We start from the raw sequence: 22,341 nt of genomic DNA, 5'->3' as shown, positions 1-22,341 counted from the left end.
ATCCATCTCTGTCCGAAAGCATCCACTTTCACTGTGGCTTGTGGTCATTATCAGTCGGACGGCTTGACAGGTATCCTTGCTTCGACAACGATTGCCATTTATGGTCAAGAAATCAACATACGGTTTTCACTCGCTACCTGCTGCAGGAAGACTGGAGCGAGCAGTCATTCTTTTCATGCATTGTCGACAGTGTTGGTTGTAGGAAATTCGGTCATAAAACACCAAGAAAATACCTTCAAAAGAGAGGATGGCCCGTGACCTGCTTTAGGCCCAAAGAGGCAAGGCCTCTTGGCGGATGTGGAGTCAGCCAACCGGTGTTCAGCCGGAAGCGCCCCGCACCACCAGGGTCCACACGGACCTTCCGCAGTGCAGCCTTGCAGCTGGCCCAAAAAAAAAAATCTGGACGAAGCCTTCTGTCGCAGGCCGGCGCGCACAACCACTCCACCTACACCGTCCGGACGATGAGAGCGTCCGTCACGGCAACCAGACAATGGCGACAGACAATCCCTCAAATCCCGGCGGCAGTGCCCCGGCTGCCCCTGCGCCCGCTAATGGCAACCAGAACGGCCGTCAGCGCGGCGGAGGCCGCAACCAGAACAAGCGGCACCCGAAGCGCAAGCAAGAGCAGGGAAGGTCGTCTTGGAGGTAGGTTGAACATCTTTTACCGCGAATTGTCCGTCACTTTCGCGCCCCTACTTGTACCATTGGCCGTGTCTTGCTAACGAGTATGCCGGCGCAGTCGCGAGGCCACCGACAAGCGCGGACGCAACACCGAGTACCAAGAGTTCAAGCGCCGCAAGGTGAACGAGGACGGCGAGGCCGAGCAGACCGCCAACCCCTTCTCCGCCGAGGAGATCGCCGCCGAGGCCCGCCGCCCGAAGCGCAAGGTCGCCGTCATGGTCGGGTACTCCGGCACGGGGTACAAGGGCATGCAGATCAACAATGAGGAGAAGACGATCGAGGGCGACCTGTTCAAGGCCTTCGTCGCCGCCGGCGCCATCTCCAAGGCCAACGCCGATGACCACAAGAAATCGAGCCTCGTGCGCTGCGCGCGAACCGACAAGGGCGTGCACGCCGCAGGCAATGTCATCAGCTTGAAGCTCATCATCGAGGACGAGGACGTCGTCGAGAAGATCAACGCCGCGCTGCCCGAGCAGATCCGCGTTTGGGGCATCCAGCGCACCAACAACTCCTTCAGCTGCTACCAGACCTGCGACTCGAGGTGGTACGAGTACCTCATGCCGACGTACTGCCTGCTCCCTCCCCACCCCGACAGCTTCCTGTGGAAGCAGCTGGTGGAGAAGGCCAAGGAGCACGGGCACTACGACGAGTTCCAGGCCAAGCTGGCGGACGTCATCAAGTACTGGGAGGAGGTCGACGAGAAGGACATCAAGCCGATCCTCGCGAAGCTCGACCCCGAGACGAAGGCGAAGGTGCTCGAGAGGATACACGCGGACGAGAAGCCCGAGGGCGACGACGCGAAGCCCGCCGAGAAGGCTGCTGAACCCGCCGCCCCTGAACCCGCCGGGGAGACCACAGACGCCGCGCCCGCCGAAACCAAGGCGCCCGCCGAAGTCCCCGAGGGCAGCCTCAAGCCTAGAAACCGCGACCTGACCCCCGTCGACTTCGCCCTCCGCGACATCAAGGCCGCCTACATCAACGCCAAGCGCCGGTACCGTGTGACCCCTGAGCGGCTGAATCAGCTGCAGGCCGCGCTGAACGAGTACTGCGGCACCATCAACTTCCACAACTACACGGTGCAGAAGACCTTCAAGGACCCCTCGGCGAAGCGCCACATCAAGTCGTTCAAGGTCAACATGAGCCCGATCCAGATCCGCGACACTGAGTGGGTGTCGCTCAAGGTGCACGGCCAGAGCTTCATGATGCACCAGATCCGCAAGATGGTCGGCATGGCGTCGCTCGTCGTGCGCTGCGGCACGCCGCTCGAGCGCGTCCGTCAGAGCTACGGCCCGACGCGCATCGCCATCCCCAAGGCGCCCGGCTTGGGCCTGCTGCTGGAGCGCCCCGTCTTCGACGCGTACAACCGCCGCGCGCAGGACAACTTTGGCAAGGAGACGATCGACTTTACAAAGTACGATGACAAGCTGCAGGCGTTCAAGGACAAGCAGATTTACCAGCGCATCTTCGAGGTCGAGGAGCAGGAGAACGTGTAAGTTTTCCACCGAGTCGTGGTGGCACTTTTCTCGACGAACTTTACTGATCGCGTGTCAACAGGTTTCACACTTTCTTCCAGCAGGTGGACAACTTCAAGTCCGACTACTTCCTCTGGCTCACGGCCGCCGGCATTGACGCCGGCGCCATCATGACCGCCAAGGGAGAGGAGAAGCAGAAGACGCTGGAGGCGCAGATGGGTGACGAGGATGAGGACCCCGAGAACGGCGAGGGCTAAACGAGCCTCTTTCTCGTTGCGGGTCGTTGTATACAGTAGATGTTGCATCACAATGACGAGGCTACACAGACCGTAGACCAATTTCAAAAAGCATAAATAGTTCTTTTCCCCGTCCTCGTGGGTATCAGCTAGTCCCATCGCAATGTGAAAACCCCCATTCAACCCCCAAACGCCAATGAAATGCATCAATCCCATAACTTCCACAATGCTTCCGCGTTCATGAAGCACCAGCACCACCAGGCTGCGTCGCCGCAGTGGTCGCAGCAGCTCCCCCCTCCGGCGCCGTAGCAGGCGGCGGCGCAGCAGCAGCCGCATCCTGCCTCCCGATCGGCGCCCACTTGCCCCCAGACGCGGCCGCGAGCCCGCTGTACCGCGTCTCCTGGATGGCGTTGAGAAGCTCCGCGCAGCGCACGACGTCGGCCTGGAGCTTGTCGGCCTGGATACGCGCGTCGCTCTCGCCGGCGCCGAGCTTGCCGAAGAGCCAGAGCTCCTTGAGGCGGCGGGAGAGGGCCAGTAGGTCTTTGACTGAGGTGTGCTTTTTGGGGGTTTGGTGTCAGCAAAATACTTTTCTTTTTCTCCACCTTCTTCTTCATCAAATTCGTCCCGAAGAGGAACTGAGAAATGTGGAGTGGAGGATAAAAGATTGACGTACCAGGCCCTCGAACTCCATCTGCATCGACATGCCCGTCACCGCGACGGTCTGCGGCTCGGCGTTTTTGCGCTCGCCTTCGGCCTGGATTGTCGCGAGCATGGTGAGCATGCGGAAGCGCGACAGGACATCTGCGATGAGACGGTTGTGTGTGTCGAGGAGGTTGGAGGAGTCTCGTGAGGTGTCCATGGCGGCGGTTGTGGTTGATGTTGGAGGACGAGTTTGGTGGTGAGTTGAGACGAGGAAGGAGCACTGAAGATGCGCGGTGTGGTGGGGCGGCATTGGTGGGGGACTCGGTGAGGGAGCTCGGGCCAACGTGTTGACCGAGAGGTCCCTTCGGTGAGGCAGGCGGCAATCATTGAGGATGAAGCATCTTCCCTGTGAACCTCACTGGTCTTGCGACAGAATAAAACACATAGAATCGCCTTGATTTCCAATGTTTGACATCTTAAATTTCGTTCTCAACTTGTCATTTTGCCAGATTTCAAGTTCACATCCCGATTCAACTCATCTGGTTTTCACGGCAACGTCCCTGGCCTAGGGTCAATTCGTAATCGCTTGAACTGCAAGCACCTTCGAGTTGCCCACACAACTACAAATTTATATAGCAAACGCAGCCTTTTTCTCAAACTATAGTAGTCACTCGCACTTCACTCTTAGCACGGGTGCTATATCTGAGATGGATACTATTACAGAACAATTGTCTCGCTTCTTTGTCTTTTGGAAGGCTGAGCTATTATGTTGAACCGACTCGAATCATCTCCAGACAACGACAAAGGTCGATTACAAACAATGTAGTGTACGCGTAGAAGGAATCTAACAACGCTGACTGGCAACAGAGTCTTCAGGAGAACAGTCGTTGCACCACAAGGACAAGACGTTCTTAGTCGCACCACTAAAGACTATTGCATTGTTCAGGTGAAGAACGCAGAGGGCTTCGAAAGAACCTGCTTCCAGAGCGCCTGTGAGCATGAACCTACAAATACAGTGAAAACTCCCATACCTTCCAGATTCCAGTCAATCATCACTTCAAACACTTCCAATCTCAAGCCCTCAATCACCTCCACTCCACAAAGACCCCAACAACGTCCCTACACGCGGTGAGTTTCCTTCCCCACAACATAGAAGCCTCTACCTATATTGTTCTGTGTCGGAATTACCAACACGCCACTCTCATTATGGCCTACCGATTCGAAAGTGATAGTGACAGCGAAGGCTCCTATCTCGCCAGCCGATTCGCCGACTACGGCTTCACGGACGTAACCAGATCTGCCCGGGGCAGGACCGTGGACCCCATGGTTTGGGACATCGAGAATCCTTTCTCCAACCTTCACATTACAGAGTCGAGATTCGAGGGGCCCACCGGGCCTTATGTTCACGTTGACAATAACATGGGCGAGCAGGTTATCGCTCCCGATCTTGCCGTTTTTCAGGGGATGTTCGGCAGCAACTGGCAACAATCCCCGAGGTACACCATCATCTTCAACACCATCGACACTTGCGAGTTCGTCATCGACCTCACCGACCGCGAAGAGCCCCCGGATGGACTCCCCACGCACCTCATGGCTCGCATCGAGAAGCCCCGCCGGAACAATCAGCTTTTATGCTCGGCGGCGTTCCAGAAGCTGGCCCATCGGAAGTTGCCCTCGCTTGTGCCCAAGGTATGGGGTGCCGGGACTACGCGTACCCGAGACGGTCTTCAGCTTCACTATCTCCTCAGCCAGCATTACCATGACGCTGTTCCTGCTGAAAGGTTCTGGGACGAATTCAACCCGGTCGTAAAGAAAGCTTTCATGAAGGACATCGTCGACGCAATGTCGGAGCTGCAGAAGATCAACTTTGGTGACCTTGACATGGAAGACTGGATCATCCTATCCGAGAACGGCCTACAGACACAAGAAATGGAAGATATACCCGCGGTAGGCAATTCGCAGGTGGGTTGGTTCAGTGACATGGCCACGTTCCTAATGAAGAAGCTTTCACCAGGCAACGCTAGGTACGAGCTAGCAACTTCAAGCGACGGTTCCATCCTCCTTGACGGCGACTTTAAGAGGGACAGCTCCATGCGCCACCAGGTCGAGTTTACCCCCGACAACCTCGCCCTCCTGACGTACTCCAGCGCCTTTTGCCACAACGACCTCGAACCTCGCAACATCCTCATGCGACCACGGCAGGTTGACTTTGGCCCAGGCTATGAGCTTGTGGCCATTACCAACTTTGACTCGGCGGGTTTCTTCCCCTTTGCATACGAAACGGCTGTCAAAGACACGCTCTTGGGGCTGCAGAACCGGTGCGCGAGCTGGTACGATCTGTACAAGGACATGACCCACAGGTTCCTGTGGGTGCATGAGAATCCCACTGGAAATGAGAGCAGCCAGGAGAAGCTGATCAGAGCCATTGTCCTTACGGATGCGGCGAGAAAGAATGCTCAGGGGTTTCATGTGGGTAATAGAGTGCAGGAGAAATGGCTGGAGAGAGAGATGTTCGTGAGGGGACGGAATGGGCAGGATGGCTTTGTGAGACCGGAGAACTTTGACAAGGTATTCAAGCCCGAGGATGATGCTCGACTTGAGGAGGAGGCTATGGAGGAGCTTGGATACATCTGAGGTACAGAAGCAATCATTATTTCTTCATATTGGCAGTAAGTTCCATCGTTCTGCTTATCTCTCCTTCTCTCTTTATCTGCTGCAAGCTCGAGTCTCTACTGATTATGGTAACTGAGGTCTTTGAAGCTGAACGTTCATCCTGAAAGGCACAAAGCGGCGCCGAAAGTCTGCCTCAATGTAAGGGAACTGCCAAGGGGGTACAATGGTATAAAAGAAAACAAACACCCAGAAGACCCCAAACGCTCTGCGAACAACGGAGTACGCGGTACCTGAATTTTCCTTGCCCTTATTCATCTTTAGCCTGGTATAAACAAGTTTCTGCACCAAAACTTCCAATAATCCGCCCGCAAAGTTCAAAAGCAAGAAAACCATGTCTCCATAGATGTCGTCAACAGGAGCTGTGTTCCTCGTCATCCAATTGGTCGCAGCGTGGATCGTCCCCGACATCATGAAGACAAAGAATGCCAGAAACGATTTCTCTGCCGTGACTTTAGACTTTAGGCCTAGCAGGTTTCGGGTGAAGAAGCGCCCGTATGTCAATTGCGACGGGCTTCCAATGTTCTGCCAGAACACGCCCCAGAAGCTTCTGATGCTGTGGACTTGGAGGAGATTTCCCCAGAGGGATGGCCACTCGTCTGGTTCATCTAGCTGCAGGATGCTGACGAAAAATATGGCGACGATGGCATTCGCGACGGTGAGAATGAAGTATGTCAGCCAGGCCCACTGGAAAGAGTATGCTGTCCGCAAAAGAGCTGCGCGGTCGAGGGCGAAATGGAAATAGCCTGGTGGTGCGAATTCCCTAGGGGCCGGTCGTAGGAGAAATAAGGTGCCGACATCAGTGGCAAGATAGATGCCCCAGTGAATACAGATTAGGCCCAGCTTGCGAAAAGTAAAGTAAGCCCGCTGGCGTCGAGTAAAGAGGCGTTGAGGTGTGGATACACGAAGCGGTAGCCGACGAGGGTTGTTCCATGCCTTCACTGAAGCGTAGAGTCTCTCTGCCGAGAAATCTCCTGACCGTGATGCGGTATCAGGAATAGTCCATTGTTCAAGATAAAGGCCCGAAGTCGCATGAAAAATGTAAATGATAGACGTGAAAGCCCAAAGCCAGTCAAGACCTGCCTTAAGCCTGCCAACCTGTAGGAAACAGATAATGGGTCCGGCGACGTTGAAAGGTAGCAGAAACCATCTTTGACGGCCAGGTCTCTGCTGAATGGTGACGACGAAAGCTGGCAGGGAAGTCAAGAACCAGACCACGGGGACTAGTCCGTGTAGAACGGCGGACAACTCCGTGTTGCGGAGCAACTTGACAAAACCAATCTCCATCATCAAATGGGCTGAATGAAGGCGAGCTTGGTGCCGAAAGAGCGCGTTTGTAAGTCGACGAAGTCATCCGGACTTAAAATCACTTACATCCATCAGCCTTTTCGGGAACGGCCTCGCCGTCGACTTGGCTGACGACAATGTCAGAACTAGAACTGAATCCTTCGCGGGTGTGCCTTGAGACGGAAGGAATTATAACCCGACGTTGAATCCTTTGACTGCAGTTGATGAGCTGAACGATGGTTCTCCCGCAACATTTGCGGGCTCATGCAACAGCCCCATCGCGGCTGAGGTGACGATCGCCGATCGCTGGCAAGGATGTAAATGGGCCAAGGCCAGGCACCGAATTCCCACTTCGACGACTGAGGATGTTGTGGGGCTGTCCCGGTCGAATGATGGGATGACTCTAGCCTCATTCTGGCGAAGGATGAACTTTTGGGGTTGCAGTATGCTTAGCTGCTGATTGTGGACCTGGTTCTTTTGGTTCAGACATGCGGCAGGCAACCTGCTGCCACCGCGGTAGGCTTCCACGTCTTCTCCAGTCGAGTGAGAAGACTAGTATTCAATCCAACTTAGCAGATTGCGAGTGGACCATCCAATAGCGATTCAAATACTTTCTGTTGGGTGATTCGAAGCCGCAAGATAACAATTCATAGAAACAGATGACTTCGGCCTCTGTGGCTACAACGTCATCGAGGAATTGCCGCGGCGAAGGGCGTGAGCTGTCGGACCGGCTGAAGTCAACTGTGTCCATGATTCACAAGCCGCACGTTCTAGAACTCTTCGAAACTCAGAGTATCGCCTCGCGAGATGAAACTCGATCAAGAAGGAAGGATTTCTTGGGTTCCACTGGACCATATTCCACAAATTCCATATCCTCATCCTTCTCTCAACATGGGGTGCCCAGACCCGAAGGAATCTCAGCACATTCCTTCTCGCTAAAGCTTTGCCCTACCAACATTAAGTCAGGCACAAAATCCCTGTTACATTCACCTCAAACGTGCAAAACGGTTGCCTAGAGGACCTATTGCTCCCACACGTGGTCTTGGCCCGGCGTAATCGGATCAGAGATGACCAGTTTCGGATGAACTGAGGGACTGAATCTGGTCTCGTATTCTGGAAGTAGATAGGAGGCTGACAACTAGGTGAGTATCTAGTGGGTCAGGGCAACCTCGCCTCGTAGGACGGTTACAGTCCGTTGCGTTGACGGCGTCCGCCCCCGACTTTGACCCGGAAGGAAAATTTTCCGCTAGCCTAAAAACCACCAAATCGCCCTAAACTTCACACCTTAATAGCTCTATGCGTACGCAGTGCGTACGAATAAAAGGTATATCAATTAATAGCCCTCGATTAGGTGATTATAATGATATCTTTTTTATTCGTACGCATTGCGTACGCATAGAGCTATTAAGGTGTGAAGTTTAGGGTGATTTAGGGGGTTTTTGGGCTAGCGGACACTAAACGCAACGCTGAAAAGAAAAAACGAAACCCCTGGTGCGTTGCGTTGAACTGTCCGCTTAAAAACCCCCTTAAAATCGCCCTAAACTTCACACCTTCATAGCTCTATGCGTACGCAATGCGTACGAATAAAAAGTATATCAATTAATAGCCCTCGATTAGGTGATTATAACGATATCTTTTTTATTCGTACGCATTGCGTACGCATAGAGCTATGAAGGTGTGAAGTTTGGGGCGATTTGGTGGTTTTTTAGCAAAAAGCCCCTTTTTTTGCCTTTTTCGGGCCACAAAGTCAGGGGCGGACGCTGTCAACGCAACGGACTGTATTCCGTGGTGCGGCCCGAGATCCTTGGCGCAAATTACCCCACAAATCTATCATACCTAGGAACGAATCAGATGGATGTGCAAGACGATGGATGTTTCCCTTGAATTGAGACATGGCATTGAGAAGATTCGGCTAACCACGCACCTACAACAGTCAACTAAGTGCGCTGCTAAGGACTATCTACAGTGGTTGCGGGTTTTCAGTCTACTAAGTATGGACCACGAAAGCACAACGACCCGCGATGATGAAAATGATAGCAGATCAGATGATACAAAGCGCCAACTCCGTTCACTCCATTTTACTTGATCCGGTTGCCCTGGTTTATTTAATAGCGTAGGCCACATTCAAAGGCTTTACGTTGATCATGACTTTTACGATAATATCTCGGGATAAGCTTTATCTTCAGGTCCCCTCATGACAATGATTACGTCTGATTGCCATCGGTGACATGTTGATTGTGGATATAGACGAAGGAATCCTGGCACGTAGGCTGTGATCACACATTCGAGTTATCTGAGAGTCAGCACACATCGGATTCTCGGCGTCGAACCTGGTCTTTTAGACTTGGCGAAGGATAGGTGACAGCCTGCACTAAGGCATTGAGTCTACAAGAACTGTGGGGACATTTACATACGCCGCTACCGAATTCGATGGCAGAGCATTCACAATGCTGAAAGGCCTTGCTAGGTTCATTGCACGATTCACGACACCGTTTATTGTGTTGCGATATCTCACTAATCGTTTGGGATTTGATTCCTCTGAGCTTGGCTTACGCGTATACTTGACTGAAGAGGCTATAGGCAACCCCTGAATGGCTTCGCCTCGTGAAAACTTCGTTCATGGTAGTGAGGCCCATAGAATCGATCGACGATCTTTGCCAGTGATCCTGCTTGCAACCTGTGAACTGGAGCTGTCCATATCGACTGCCCAACACAAATATGTTGAACAAATTCTATATAAGGACCGGTCTACACACTCAATGAACACAATTCTTTCCTCCTCATCCGCATCAACACAAACATTCCACACAGCTCTTCATACTCAAGTCTCAAATCTCATACACAAGCTTTCACTCTGAATCACCAACCCTCCTCAAAGAATCAAAATGAAGGCCTCCACTGTCATTGTTCCCGTCGCTCTCATGGTCGCTCAGCCCGCTCAGGCTGACATTGGCCGCGGCATTGGCCTGGCCGCCGAGTTCTTCGGTGGCGGCATCGCCGAGCTCTTCACCACCATCTTCGGCAAGCGTGATGGCTTCGTCGCCACTGTCCGCCCTCGCCAGGTCGAGGGTGTCCCCGAGTTCGAGTACCAGCGCTGCCGCGACGACATCTCTGGCCTGACTATCACCGCCACTGCACCCTCTGACACTGGTAAGGCACTAAACCACTCATCAAGTTGAGCGCATGATTGCTAACAGTCACCGCAGAGATCCAGTTCTCTGGCGTCCCCGCCACCTGCATGAACCTGGCTAACGTCCTTGTCGGCGATGGCACCGGGCCCTTCGCCCTTCCCTGCGGCTCTGACTGCCTCTCCTACAGCAACCTTACCCCTGAGCAGTACAACCAGCTTGCTGATGCTCTCCGTGCTTACGCTTAAGTATGCACATCACGATTGAAGACCTGATGGAATTGCGGGGAATGCAGTGCTAGTTGTTAGAGACAGCTGCATTGTCCAGAGACATTTCTTTGTATCGTATTTCTTAACTTCTTGCCGCAAGCAAATGCGGCATCTCAATTTACATCACTCATTCCGGGCGCCCCTAAAAAGATTTCCGTTTTTTCTTCGACGTGATATGCCTTCAATGGGATCGGAAAAGCCCCACCTAGTTCTGATCTCTTGTTCCCAAAACCGGCTCGAGGGGCCTGAAAACTACACACAAGACGATAGAGCGGAACTTTTAGTCCAGGAAAACAGAGCGAGTTCAAGGAAACATCTTGCCTTACAATACACATAGATCACATCAAAGATGATAGTGAGAGCTTTGCGACGCTTAAGAAGAAGCCAGATATCGAGTAAGGCAAATCCAGAATAGAATTATACATCGGAATATAATGTAGCACGTACCGTTTGAGGCGCACAAGCTTCTAAAGTAAGGAAACTCCGAGGATCACGTGTGAGACCGCGACTTCGTCGGCTTTTGTGGGGCCGGATGATCGGTCGGAGGGTCGGATGGTCAAAACATTAACTCCTTCCCGGCCGCACCATTGCGAATGAGCCTAAACGGTTTAGTGCTTACTGTTCGATGGTTCCAAGCCCTTAAATTCGCGTGTCGCAAACACCATGTGTCGAGGTTCATCAGCCGCTCATGGGCATGAATGATTATAGCTACTAAGGTTCCCTCGATCTATTGCTTCCAAAGTTCCAGGCATTTCTTGACGAGCACTTTCTCCCCCCGACTGTTGCGCAAGATAGGTATCGTGCCGCCGCTGGCAAGAAACGGGATGCCTGAAGCGCTACCAGCATTAGCGGCAAACGGTCCCTCAATGACCACCGACCCTGGAGAGATTGCCCAGCGTCCGCGACCCATTGCCAGCCGCCGGCGAGATAAGCCGCAGCTTTCTTGCAATCTATGTCGTCGCCGAAAGTAAGTCAATGCCTCCTTAATCATGTAAAATGTCGCTCATGCCGCTCAACTAGACTGCGATGCGATCGCAAGAAGCCATGTTTCAACTGCTCAACCCGAGGCCAATCGTGCGTCTACGCAGAGAACTCCACGATGGTATCGGCATCAACAGAATCATCAAACGATGCCACACTACAGGATCGTCTTTCGTACCTTGAGCGCTTGGTCATGACCATTAGTCCTGAGCAGAGCTTAAACAAACTGAATGAGTCGGCACATCCCACCAGAAATGCAGCCATCGACAAGCCCATAGACGACAGCTCCGAGACTGGAAGCCTCCGTACTGGCGCTGCAGATCACCAATACGTCAGTGGTGATCACTGGGCTGCCATTCTGGATAGCATTGCGGACCTCAGAGATCACTTCAATCGAGAGGAGCAGTTCAGGGCTGTTGAAAGCCCGGGATCTGCAGTAGGACCGATCCAAGACGTTGGTGGTAATGCGGCCTCAAGATCCTTCCATCCACGACGAGCGCTTTTGCTCTATGGCTGCAAACCCGCAAGATGTAGGGAAGAGATTTTATCTGCCCTACCGCCCAAATCTACTGTCGACCGTTACGTATCCAGATACTTCAATCATCTAGACCTAGTAGCTTCATGTGAGTGCCCCCTTTTTCCTTGGATAACCTCGCCGCTAATTGTCGCATCAAAAGCTTCTGTGCATGGTCCCACGTTTATTCAAGATGTACGTAACTTGCATTCACTCCATCATCTCCCCCTTGCTAAAGCTGAAATTACCAGTACGAAGCCTTCTGGGCCAATACCTCAAGTGCCAGCATCATGTGGATCGGGCTGCTGTATAGCATGATTTGCCTGGCCCTGATAGCTTCAGACACCAACGGCTCAGTGCTTTCTAGAGAGCTAACCGATCACGATCTGGATATTGAGGCGTACAGGGAGAAGGTAGTTCAGTGTCTCATCATGGGCGAATATACCAACGGCGGTACCCATACGTTGGAGACATTCATGAACTACGTCTATATCGAGTTTCGAATTCACGAAGATGCCGAAAAAGATGTCTGGTTTCTTTTGGGGATTGAGGTGAACCTGGCGAAACGCATGGGATATCATCGCGATCCCAAACACTTTCCTGGCATCACCCCACTTGAAGGGGAAATGAGGCGAAGGGTGTGGGCGACTGTTCTCCTCGGCGATAGTCTCATTTCCGGTCAGATGGGCATGCCCCGTATGATCACCAGCGACCAATTCGACACGGAGGAACCAAGAAACCTGAATGATTCAGATCTTGAAGAGGCCATTACCGAACTACCTCCGCCTCGCCCGGAGACGGAGCACACCACAGCGTTGGGCATCATTGCAAGACGGCGAATTCTCATAGCTTTGGGTGCCGTCTCAGATCTGACATCGTCATTGAAGCCTTCCGGGTACACTGAGTACATGAGAGTCGACAAGATCTTGAACGATGCAAAAGGAAGTATCCCACCACCCCTGCAGCCCAAGTCAATGGCATCCAGCGTCACTGATTCACCACAAACCATCATGGCCCGCTTGTTCTTGAGCCACATCTATTGCAAGGGCCAAATCATGCTTCATCGAAGATTCCTGTTCACAGAATCCCTCTCTCCTAGCAACGACCTGTTCGCTTATTCAAGGGAGGCATGCGTTAACGCGGCGCTGGAGACTTTGCGTATTCAGAAGATTCTGAATGAGGAGACCCGTCCGGGAGGACAGCTTCATATCATGCAATGGCGAGTTGGGTCACTAATGAATCATCATTTCCTGACAGCTACCATGATCCTGTGCTCAGTGGTCCATCGAAAGAGACCAGTCGACAGAGATGAGGAGATCATGGAAGCTCTTCGAAGCTCCAGAGCAATCTGGATGACAAAAAGCCAACATTCGAAGGAGGCCAAGAAGGCAGCCCAAGCAATTAGCATCGTTCTGGCTAGGGCGGGAGGTCCAAGGTTTGACATGGAATTAATGTCGCGCAGCATGGAAGAGATGCCGATGGAAACGACCAGCTCGCACGAAAAGGGGGATTTGGGGGAGACTGGAATGGGCTGGGACGATGATAGGTGGCTCGAGGAAGCTCTCCATCTTCGCACAGGTGAGATTCGTGGCGAGTGCGCTCTGCATCATACGCTAACTGGATGTACAACAGACTTTTCAGTAGTTGGAGCCTCGGAGGATCATTTAATCCCGGGTCAGAATGATGCATCTATGCGATTAGGTCTTGAGAACTTTCAAGAGGGTGTCAATATCGCGGACTGGATACTACTGAATGATGGAAACACATAGCCATCTTCAAAACCTGAATTGGCTTACACTCGAGCTCCGCTATTCAGAGATAAATAATGCTAACCGAATTTTGATCAGACCTTGCTAGATATGACCGAGATTCTTTCGTTGAAATGGTTCCTGGTCTTTGAACTTTGTTTCGTCGCAGCTTTGGTCCTGGTTGTTGGGAACGACTAAGTTTTTGAGGATCCGCCAGAACACCCATTCATAACAGAACGACGCAGCGTTCCCAGCCCAACGGTTCCGGGCCGGTTAACGTCTTTGTGAATTAGTCGGTGAGTGGCGTCAAGAATTTTGCTAGTGCCATCATCTACGAGAGCGCGAAAAGGGGCACGGTACTGCGAATGCCCCTTGCAGTGAGATTGCTCTTGTTTGACGTCGAACTGCCGGGTGCACAGACTAGACACTTGTTTAGACAGATCAATCTTGCGTTCATCGTCTGGACATGAAGAACGAGAGACGTGTGAGGGATTGCAACATCACTACTCATGTTATTATGATGTTCAGTCAGAAGGTCTTGCGATGTTTGGCATGAGAACATCGAAGTGTCAAAGATCAGGAGTTTTGTTTCCTCGTCTCAATCCATGTAAATGGTTGAAATCCTTTTGCAGCTTGGTCTCTGATGATATGATAGTTTCTGCAAAATTTCGACGTGCTTTAGTATAGCGGCTGGTTCCTTTAGTGGCTAACTAGTCTCAAGGTGTGGCTTGGATGTCTTGGGCAGCGACGGGTATCCCTTTAGATGCTGAAAATAGCTCAACCCACTTTTAAAAAGTGATATTAGGCACTCACAGGGGAGTTAATATAAAGTAGCATTTTCTAAAAATCCACTATAAATTAACTATAATCTAACTAATAAAAAAAAAGAGATATTCTAATATAGATTAATATAGTAATTATTTTTTAGGGGTTTTTAGAAGTTACTAATCTATATTAAATTTTTAATTAACTACTAAAGTTAAAAATTAGTATTTTAACGCTTAGATATAATTAATAACTTAACCTACCCCTACTAACTTTAGGCTAATTAGAGGCGCTAGATTTTAACTAGTATGCTTTTAGTTAATTATAGATTTCTCAACGCACCTAGGCCTCAGCTAACTTAGCCTTCTAACTTTAATATGCTAAAGTGGCGTTTTCACCCTCCCTATAATCCCCTCCTATAATAATAATAATAATAATATTAATAATAATAAAGTAGACCTCACTACTAATAAATCTAATAAAGCAGATAAAGGTATATAATTTTTTCTAGTTATTTTATCTCTTCTATAGCTAATTTTAGCCTAAAGCTTAATCTAAGTTAATAGGACCTTATATTATAAAACCTTAACTTTTAAGCACCCCCCCCCTTATAAGGCGCTAAAAAACATAACTTTTTTAGGCTTAAACCTCTCTCGCAGCACTCACCTTAGGATTAACTTATTAGTAATATACCTAAGGAGTACTACTACTTAGCTTTTTTAAAGCTACATATTACTAGCTATACGCTTATACTTACCCTCCTCACTAGTAAGAGCACTATTAAGATCTTCCTCTACTTCCTACCTCTTAAAGTAGTAACAAACTAAATAAAATAAACTAATTAATACTACTACTAACGTTAAGTTAGTATTAGCAGCCCTCACTAAAGCCTTAAGTAGAAAGCCTCTTACTATAACGTTAACTTTGCTATTACTCCTATTAAAATATATATCTTTTTTGCTATACTTATTTATATAATAATTCACTCTAAGGCTAAAATATAGTACTATTAGTTCTCTAATCCTCACTACCCTACTTATAACTTAAGTAAGTATATCTTAAGGGACTATTTTTTTGCTATCTACTATAACTTTTAACTTTAGGACCTTAATATAGTAACTTTACTATAAAGCATCTAGTAAAAGATTAACTTCTAGTCTAACCTAATAGAAAAGACCTTAATTTCACTATAGAATCTTAGCTTAGCTATCTCTATTAATAAGTATATAATCTACTTCTAAGGCTACTTTTATAATATTATTAAAATACTAAAAAAACCTATTAAAATCAGCTTTAAGTTATAAGTACTTACTTAGGGTAGCTACTTCCTCTCTTAGATCCCCTATAGTAAGGCTACTACTTCTAGAGCTACCTCTACTACTGCTATAATAACTAAAAAAGGCCTTATTAGTATACCTCTATTACTACTACTAGAGGTATAGGTTTAAGCTATAGTAGAGGTAGTTAAAAAAGCTACTATAGCAGCTAGTAAGAAGGTCTCTAATAGCCCTTAAGTGCTTCACTAACTAGTACTAACCTAAGCTATTATTATCACCTTATTTAAGCACCTACCTCGCCCTATAAGCCTACTGCTAGCCTACTTAACTGCTTACTTCTATATATTTACTAATAACTTATTTACTACTATTAACCTTTTATACTACTTATACTAATTAGATCTACCTATCGCTAGTATTAGCATTATACGTCTAAACTTAAGGATATAGCGCCTACTTACCTAACTTTAGGTAAGTAATAAAAAGAGTAACTATATACCCTAGGGATCCTTCTATACCTACCTTACTATAGATAGTGAGATCTATTAGTTTATATTTAAGGATAACGTAGTAATACTTCTATTTAGCATTATGTTTAATAGCTGAGAAATTACTACTATTAGAATGCGTCACTATCCCCCACTTATATTAACTTCAGCTAGGACTATATATAAGCTTTTTGAAGTGCTTAATAACCTTATCGCTAGTATAAGTAGCTCCTAAGGCTAGGGTAAGCATAAGAAGCTTATTATTATGCTTAAGCTGCCCCTTCCTATCCCTATAATTATTAATAGGTATAATCACTATATAAATAGGGTTAATATTAGTAACTAATATAGGGCTAACTACCTTAAGGTAGCTACTTAATATAGCTGCTATAGTAGCTAGTAGCTTATTACTTTTAACTTCTTACTAGGTATATTAGGGGTTTTATACTAACTTTGAGGGGTTTAATCTACTAACTTATAGCTTCTATAGGGGTTACCCTTACTAACTCCTACCTACTATATAAAGCCTTAAACCCCTCCTACTAGAAGCCCTCTAGCGACTTTAAGTATAACCTCTATAAGTAACTCACAGAAAGATTTAGGCTTACTACTATTAGAGAGCATTACTCTTTAACTATTTAGGTTTTAGAGGGATCTTTGCATAATGTTAGATGATATGAGAAAGAATAGAGGTGTTAGGCTTATATAAAGCGTTTTAAAGTAGTATTAGGGGTAGTTAGTAGTAATATACTTAGAGGGTAGCGCTATACTTGCTATAGTTACGTTAAGTGCGACGTACCCCTCTACTAGAAGGGCGACTACTAGGCAAAGTGGTATAGTGAAGAGACCTAAGCGTTAGTATTGCTCACTAGATTTTTTAGGTAGTAGAGAGTGCGGGCAACCCCTGTTAGTAATGTACCTCGTGCGGAGTCAGTCATAATCGAATTATATAATTGGTCAATTACCCCTGCCGCTCGGTTTGAGCCATTTTCAGCATCTAAAGGGATAACATGGTGTTACCTGTGGTCCCTCAAAGGCCGGGTGTCTCCGTTAGCAGCATTGTGCGATGGACGGAGGGCAGAAAGCTATCTCAGATGCATTGAAGACTTTTCAGATCTGAATTCGCAAACATCGAATCTCGGTTTCTAGAAGATCATTGGAACATCGTCATACGTACCTTTGAAGTCTGCTTTCGTAAAGAGCTTTCACATGGTCCAGGCCTTTGGGACCGAATGCGGTGCCTCCATGTCTTGGATTTCGCGTGTCAGAGACTGTGGCGGTCCACTCGAGCAACCGGCAACGGTCACCCGCGTCACAAGAAACGCGAAGAGTTCACCAAAACAGACCAAGATGCGAAAGACTCGGGTATTCGTGTTGTGGCCTCACCGAGCTGTGGCTATGGAGATCTTCAGAACCTCCCAGAATACAGCCTAGCGCTGTCAAGCCACACCCCTTAGCAGCTAGCAGCCGCCCGCCAGCTCCCACGGGAGTCAGTAGCCGTCGATAACTGCTGGTTCCAGCCCTGGGTAGTTCCCCTGAATTCTGGGGTTTCTCCCAATGAGACCTGCGTCCCTTCAACTCCACAGCTTGGTCTGCCAACACCGGTCTCTCGCGGCTTCCGGGACCCGCACCGGGCCTCCGAACCTTCCCCGATATAGATGGCTGGAGGTGTTAGAGCAAAATGTCCAGATCGACTAGTAACCGAACTGGAGCTAGAGGTCTGGAGACAAGGGAATTTCAAGCCACAGAAAGGCCGGCGCAAGGAGCTCTCGCTGGCTTGTGGTCCCTGCGATTCTATCACTGATCGGGAGTTCAATCACTGAGAAGAATGTGGCGTCGGCATCGTCATTTGCGCACCCCTCTTTCTTGTCCTGTCGTCCTTTATTATGCTCGCCATTCCTGGGCATGTCCTTGTTCTGTGCCTGACTATCTCGACTACCGCCCGGTGGGATGAGACCCTGAGAACACCACAGGACAGCAAGAATTCGAGATCCGAATCCACGAACGCATATTTCGATATCGAGCACCGTCGACAGCCAAGATGCGGTTCCTTACTCTCACTCTGGCGTTCCTGGGATTCATGGGCATAGCCTCTGCGGCCATTGACCTGGAGGGTGTCCCGAGCTGTGCAGTATGCAAGCAGTCTCCATCCATTTGTCGTCGCTGACATGCTCTACTAGGTCAGCTGCATGATCAAGGCGCTCACGCAGTCAACATGTCCTGCCACCGACGCAGCATGTCTCTGCGTGGATCCAAAGTTCAACGCAGCCGTGGGACCATGCATCCAGCAGACGTGTTCCATCAAAGATATCCTGAGTGAGTACGCCAAAATTACGAACAGCGTGGAAGACCGGTCCATCTAACATGACACGCAGTCTCCACGAATGCCACTTGGTCACAATGTCATTTCCCCCTCACGGATGAGAGGCCAACGATCTACTGGATCAGCGGCGCTGTGACCGTCGTCACCATTGCTTTCATGGCCATGCGACTCATTTCCAAGGCTATGAAACTTTCGGCGTGGGGAGCCGACGACACCGTCATCTTGGTTGCTTTTGTAAGACTATCGGTACTGTTTCTATGACTGTAGGCATTAATACTTCGCAGGGAATGGTTATCGCCTACTACATCGAACTATTCTTCTGTGAGTATCCAAAATAGCTGTGCACAAACCCTCACGAGACTCGACTAACCTCAATTTAGTCGTTCGCGCCGGGCTTGGCAGAGACATCTGGACGATCCACGACTATGATATTACGTATTTCTTGAAGGTCCGCCTTCCCAAGCACCCGTGTGTTCAGAAAGTCGTGAGCTAACTCTGAGGCAGCTCCTCTACGTTCTGGAGTTCTTTTACTACATCGGGCTTGCCTCCATCAAAGCCTCGATCCTGTTCTTCTTCCTCAAGATCTTCCCGGACAATCGCTTCCGCAAGGTCCTCTGGCTGATGCAGGGCCTCAACTTGCTCGTCGGCCTGTCCTTCATAATCCTCTGCTTTTGCGAATGCCAGCCCATCAACTTCTTCTGGAATGGCTGGGATGGAGAGCACGAGGGGAAATGCTTGGACTTGAACCGCATCGGACTCAGCCACGTTGCCCTGAACATCACCCTTGACGTGGTGATGCTCATCCTGCCCATCACCCAGCTCTACAAGCTTCAGATGGATAGGAAGAAGAAACTCGGCGTTATGGCTATGTTTCTTGTCGGTATCTTGTAAGTTTTGACATTGCTCTAACATTAATGGGCACGCATTGTAACTAACACCTGACCAGCCTCACAATCGTCAGCATCCTGCGCATCAAGACGTTGATCGCCTTCGCAACGTCGTTGAACACGACTGGTATGGACACTTGCACGAACGATAAATGACTGTTTTGTTAACATGCACCAGCCGATTCCGTAGCAGTCGTACTCTGGGCATACGTGGAACTCGGCGTCGGCGTCGTCGTCGCCTGCCTGCCCAACGTGCGCCAGCTCCTCAAAACGCTTCCCTCCAAGGTCGTTCACCTGTCGACCGCTGTGGCGTCCGCAATGGGCTCATCGTTGTCAAGCAGCCGCACGGTGTCAGTATCTCAAGTGTACCACGACAAACCGAACAAGTCGTTCGGCGACACGACGACGACGATGGCGACCGACACGACAATAGCTCCTTCGGTAGCAAGTCGCTCGCCTCGGGTCTCGCGGTAAAGGTGTGGTGGAGGTCACGAACTCGTCTACCTATGTAGCGAATACATGAGAGAGCACATTCTGGTGCTTCTATTGTGAAGACTGTTGGTTGCTGTGCTATCTTATCTGTGAAAAGTTGACAGTGCACCGTGAATGATTTGTTGGTCGCCTGTACCCTGGACGCGTAAGGCAGTGTGAGTGCCTTACCCTCGAGGTCTAGCGTACAGTAGCCAACACAGCGGCTGTGTGAACAACAGCAGGTTTCGTCATTGTAGATTTGGACGAACTAGTTTTCCGCAATGGCGTTCAAATTGCAATTGTCCAATCAAGAAGACGAATTGGAAAATCTCGACGAACAATGGCTATCTGGTGCTGTTGTGACAAGGATGTTAGAGTCACAGGGCAGTGCTGCGTCAGACATCGGGTATCGAAGCATGCATCGAACCCAATTGATTGCTGTGCGCCCTACCCAGTGACTCAATCCGATTCCCCGGCTCTATCGACCCAGTGATAACCGCTTCAAGATAGACAGAGACGCGAAGGCGGATTGAACATTCGGAAACAACGTTATCTTTATTCAGGATGAATCATAGGTATCTCTCTGTTTCACCAAGAGAACAGCATAACCGTGTTATGTCAAGTTGCCCACGGCACAATATGCTGTATTTCGGCCTTAATGCTCCGTTCAGCGGGTTTCATCCACCCATGACTCCCCCGGAACTTCACGCCGGTGTTGCCGCCGAAGCTACCCGTTCGCCACGTTGTGCATGTGAGCTTGTTTCTTCCTCAGTCTTTCATTCAGACCACCAACTCTCAATAGAAAGCCGCGCTCCAGGTGGGATGCCTCTCGGCCCCAGAATCTGGCCTCTGTAAACCCTGCCTCCAAGTCACCAGCCCTGTAAGCATGCCTGCCAGGTAACCAACCGCGCACTCCGCTTCATCATCGCCAAGCATGACTCACTCTCCGCCATCCAGCCGGCTCCCAATCACCGACCGCCGCAACCCTCCCTAAGCGACCCCAAAGGGCCGCTAACATGTCGACAGAAGAGTCCTGAGACGAGCGTTCGGCCGCCAATGTGCAGGGTATCGAGAGACGCCTACGACAACAGCCTACACCATGCCCAATCCATCCACACATCGGCGCAACATCACCAACACTCGTCAGCCCAACATCAGGCAGCCTGTTCGCCATATATACCTGCCTCCTTCGCCGACGTTCTATCATCAGCTAAGACACGCACACATCAAGAAAACGGGAATAAGCCACGCGCCCTTGCGCCCTCATCCCACGCCCTTCGGCGAAGACCCTCCCTCCTCCCACTTCGATCAGCTTCTCTGGACACGTCCCGCCCATCTCACTGACACCGATCGAACCACCCACCACACATATATAAGCCAACTTCCCGAAACACCGCCACCATGGGTCTCTCACTTCACAACAGCGCCGATGCACTAAATCTTCTCTCCCAAGGCCCCTCGCAGGTCACCCACCCGCGCACCCGCGCGCACTACAAAGGCGCATTCCTCCGCGCCGACGGCTCTCTGTCATTGAACAGAGAATACGCCGACCAACGATTCCACCTCCTAGATCTCGTCCTCCACGCCAACCACCAGCGACGAGCCCAAAGACACCGGACCCGCCGGCGTCAGCAGACCAACCGCTCCATCCAGCAATGGCGCTCTGACCAGACGGAGGAAGGCCGAGAACTCGCGGCCCTCGACGGGGTGAGAGTTCCGGGCGAGGCCCCACAACGGCGGCGTACCCCGTCCCTGGAGCGGCAGGGCGCTTTCCGGCTCCCCGGCACGACCAGGAGTCGAATCCAGCAAGACGAAGAAGGCCTCGACGAACTATATCGCCTGGGTCTCCTTTACGACGATGAGCATCTCCGCGGCGAGGGCTTCGAGTTGGGCTCCATCGCGCACCCTGAACCTGAGTACACCGTCCGCCCCGCCAAGCGGGCGCGCGGGAGTCAGGCCCAACGGCGCTCATACGAAGATGACTTGCAGCTGGCGTTGGATCTTTCGCTGGCCGAGCTGGGCCGCGACGAGTCTTTCGCTCGTTATCTTTGTTCGCCTGATCTGGACGAGCCCCCGTTCGAAGATGACGACTCGTCTCATTTCACGTCTTCGCAATTTGATTCCGGGCTCCTGAGCCCTCCCGATTCCGACACCGAGGATACTCCCGATCTGACAACTGATTCCGAGTCCGATCGCCTTTCGTTTTCTTCCTCTACTTCTTTTTCTGAGCATCAGCACTGGGCGATGACGCGTCCAAGGAGTAGGAGAGGACGTGCTGCTGACAACCACGGCGTCTCCGACAATGCCTGGATGGTGCTGGGTGACGGCTCGTAGCAGGTCCGCATAAGAGATCCCCGCGCGCCATTCGGATCTCGACTGTGTTTTTGTGGTCGGGTAACGCCCCAAACGGACTGGTCCTCATTAGCCCAGCATTTCCGGGTGTCGGAGCGCGTGTTTCTCAATTTCCATTCCTGTTATTCTTTTCGTGGGGACGGTCGTGTG

General features: G+C 50.4%; 8 protein-coding genes across 8 annotated transcripts; 6 read left to right on the top strand and 2 right to left on the bottom strand.

The window, feature by feature from the left end:
- Positions 1-490: 490 nt before the first annotated feature.
- On the top strand, positions 491-2,410 carry GCG54_00007482 (tRNA pseudouridine synthase 1; the record flags this gene model as incomplete). The annotated part of the gene is made up of 3 exons (XM_045407463.1): positions 491-645; positions 740-2,170; positions 2,236-2,410. 3 exons carry the CDS (start codon positions 491-493, stop codon positions 2,408-2,410), a joined length of 1,761 nt encoding a protein of 586 aa, XP_045266908.1.
- A 217-nt stretch (positions 2,411-2,627) lies between these two features.
- On the bottom strand, positions 2,628-3,248 carry GCG54_00007481 (uncharacterized protein; the record flags this gene model as incomplete). The annotated part of the gene is made up of 2 exons (XM_045407462.1): positions 2,628-2,945; positions 3,063-3,248. The coding sequence occupies 2 exons, from the start codon at positions 3,246-3,248 to the stop codon at positions 2,628-2,630; spliced, it is 504 nt and encodes a 167-aa protein (XP_045266907.1).
- A 989-nt stretch (positions 3,249-4,237) lies between these two features.
- Positions 4,238-5,665, top strand: GCG54_00007480 (uncharacterized protein; the record flags this gene model as incomplete). Its single annotated transcript, XM_045407461.1, has 1 exon — positions 4,238-5,665. The coding sequence occupies one exon, from the start codon at positions 4,238-4,240 to the stop codon at positions 5,663-5,665; it is 1,428 nt and encodes a 475-aa protein (XP_045266906.1).
- Positions 5,666-5,767: 102 nt separating this feature from the next.
- GCG54_00007479 (uncharacterized protein) lies at positions 5,768-6,988 on the bottom strand (the record flags this gene model as incomplete). The annotated part of the gene is made up of 1 exon (XM_045407460.1): positions 5,768-6,988. The coding sequence occupies one exon, from the start codon at positions 6,986-6,988 to the stop codon at positions 5,768-5,770; it is 1,221 nt and encodes a 406-aa protein (XP_045266905.1).
- Positions 6,989-9,873: 2,885 nt separating this feature from the next.
- GCG54_00007478 (uncharacterized protein) lies at positions 9,874-10,364 on the top strand (the record flags this gene model as incomplete). Its single annotated transcript, XM_045407459.1, has 2 exons — positions 9,874-10,138; positions 10,186-10,364. The coding sequence occupies 2 exons, from the start codon at positions 9,874-9,876 to the stop codon at positions 10,362-10,364; spliced, it is 444 nt and encodes a 147-aa protein (XP_045266904.1).
- Positions 10,365-11,251: 887 nt separating this feature from the next.
- Positions 11,252-13,649, top strand: GCG54_00007477 (Fusarisetin A cluster transcription factor fsa6; the record flags this gene model as incomplete). The annotated part of the gene is made up of 3 exons (XM_045407458.1): positions 11,252-11,352; positions 11,406-12,075; positions 12,132-13,649. The coding sequence occupies 3 exons, from the start codon at positions 11,252-11,254 to the stop codon at positions 13,647-13,649; spliced, it is 2,289 nt and encodes a 762-aa protein (XP_045266903.1).
- Positions 13,650-18,044: 4,395 nt separating this feature from the next.
- GCG54_00007476 (uncharacterized protein) lies at positions 18,045-19,842 on the top strand (the record flags this gene model as incomplete). Its single annotated transcript, XM_045407457.1, has 9 exons — positions 18,045-18,071; positions 18,137-18,289; positions 18,339-18,474; positions 18,534-18,715; positions 18,766-18,802; positions 18,862-18,929; positions 18,986-19,368; positions 19,428-19,495; positions 19,547-19,842. 9 exons carry the CDS (start codon positions 18,045-18,047, stop codon positions 19,840-19,842), a joined length of 1,350 nt encoding a protein of 449 aa, XP_045266902.1.
- A 1,398-nt stretch (positions 19,843-21,240) lies between these two features.
- Positions 21,241-22,173, top strand: GCG54_00007475 (uncharacterized protein; the record flags this gene model as incomplete). The annotated part of the gene is made up of 1 exon (XM_045407456.1): positions 21,241-22,173. The coding sequence occupies one exon, from the start codon at positions 21,241-21,243 to the stop codon at positions 22,171-22,173; it is 933 nt and encodes a 310-aa protein (XP_045266901.1).
- Positions 22,174-22,341: the final 168 nt, after the last annotated feature.

The sequence above is a fragment of the Colletotrichum gloeosporioides genome (genome assembly GCF_011800055.1).
Source record: "Colletotrichum gloeosporioides strain Lc1 chromosome Unknown consensus_27, whole genome shotgun sequence".
Classification (NCBI taxonomy): Eukaryota; Fungi; Ascomycota; class Sordariomycetes; order Glomerellales; family Glomerellaceae; genus Colletotrichum; species Colletotrichum gloeosporioides.
Note: the sequence above shows the minus strand (reverse complement) of the source record. Positions and strands in the feature narration are given on the sequence as shown.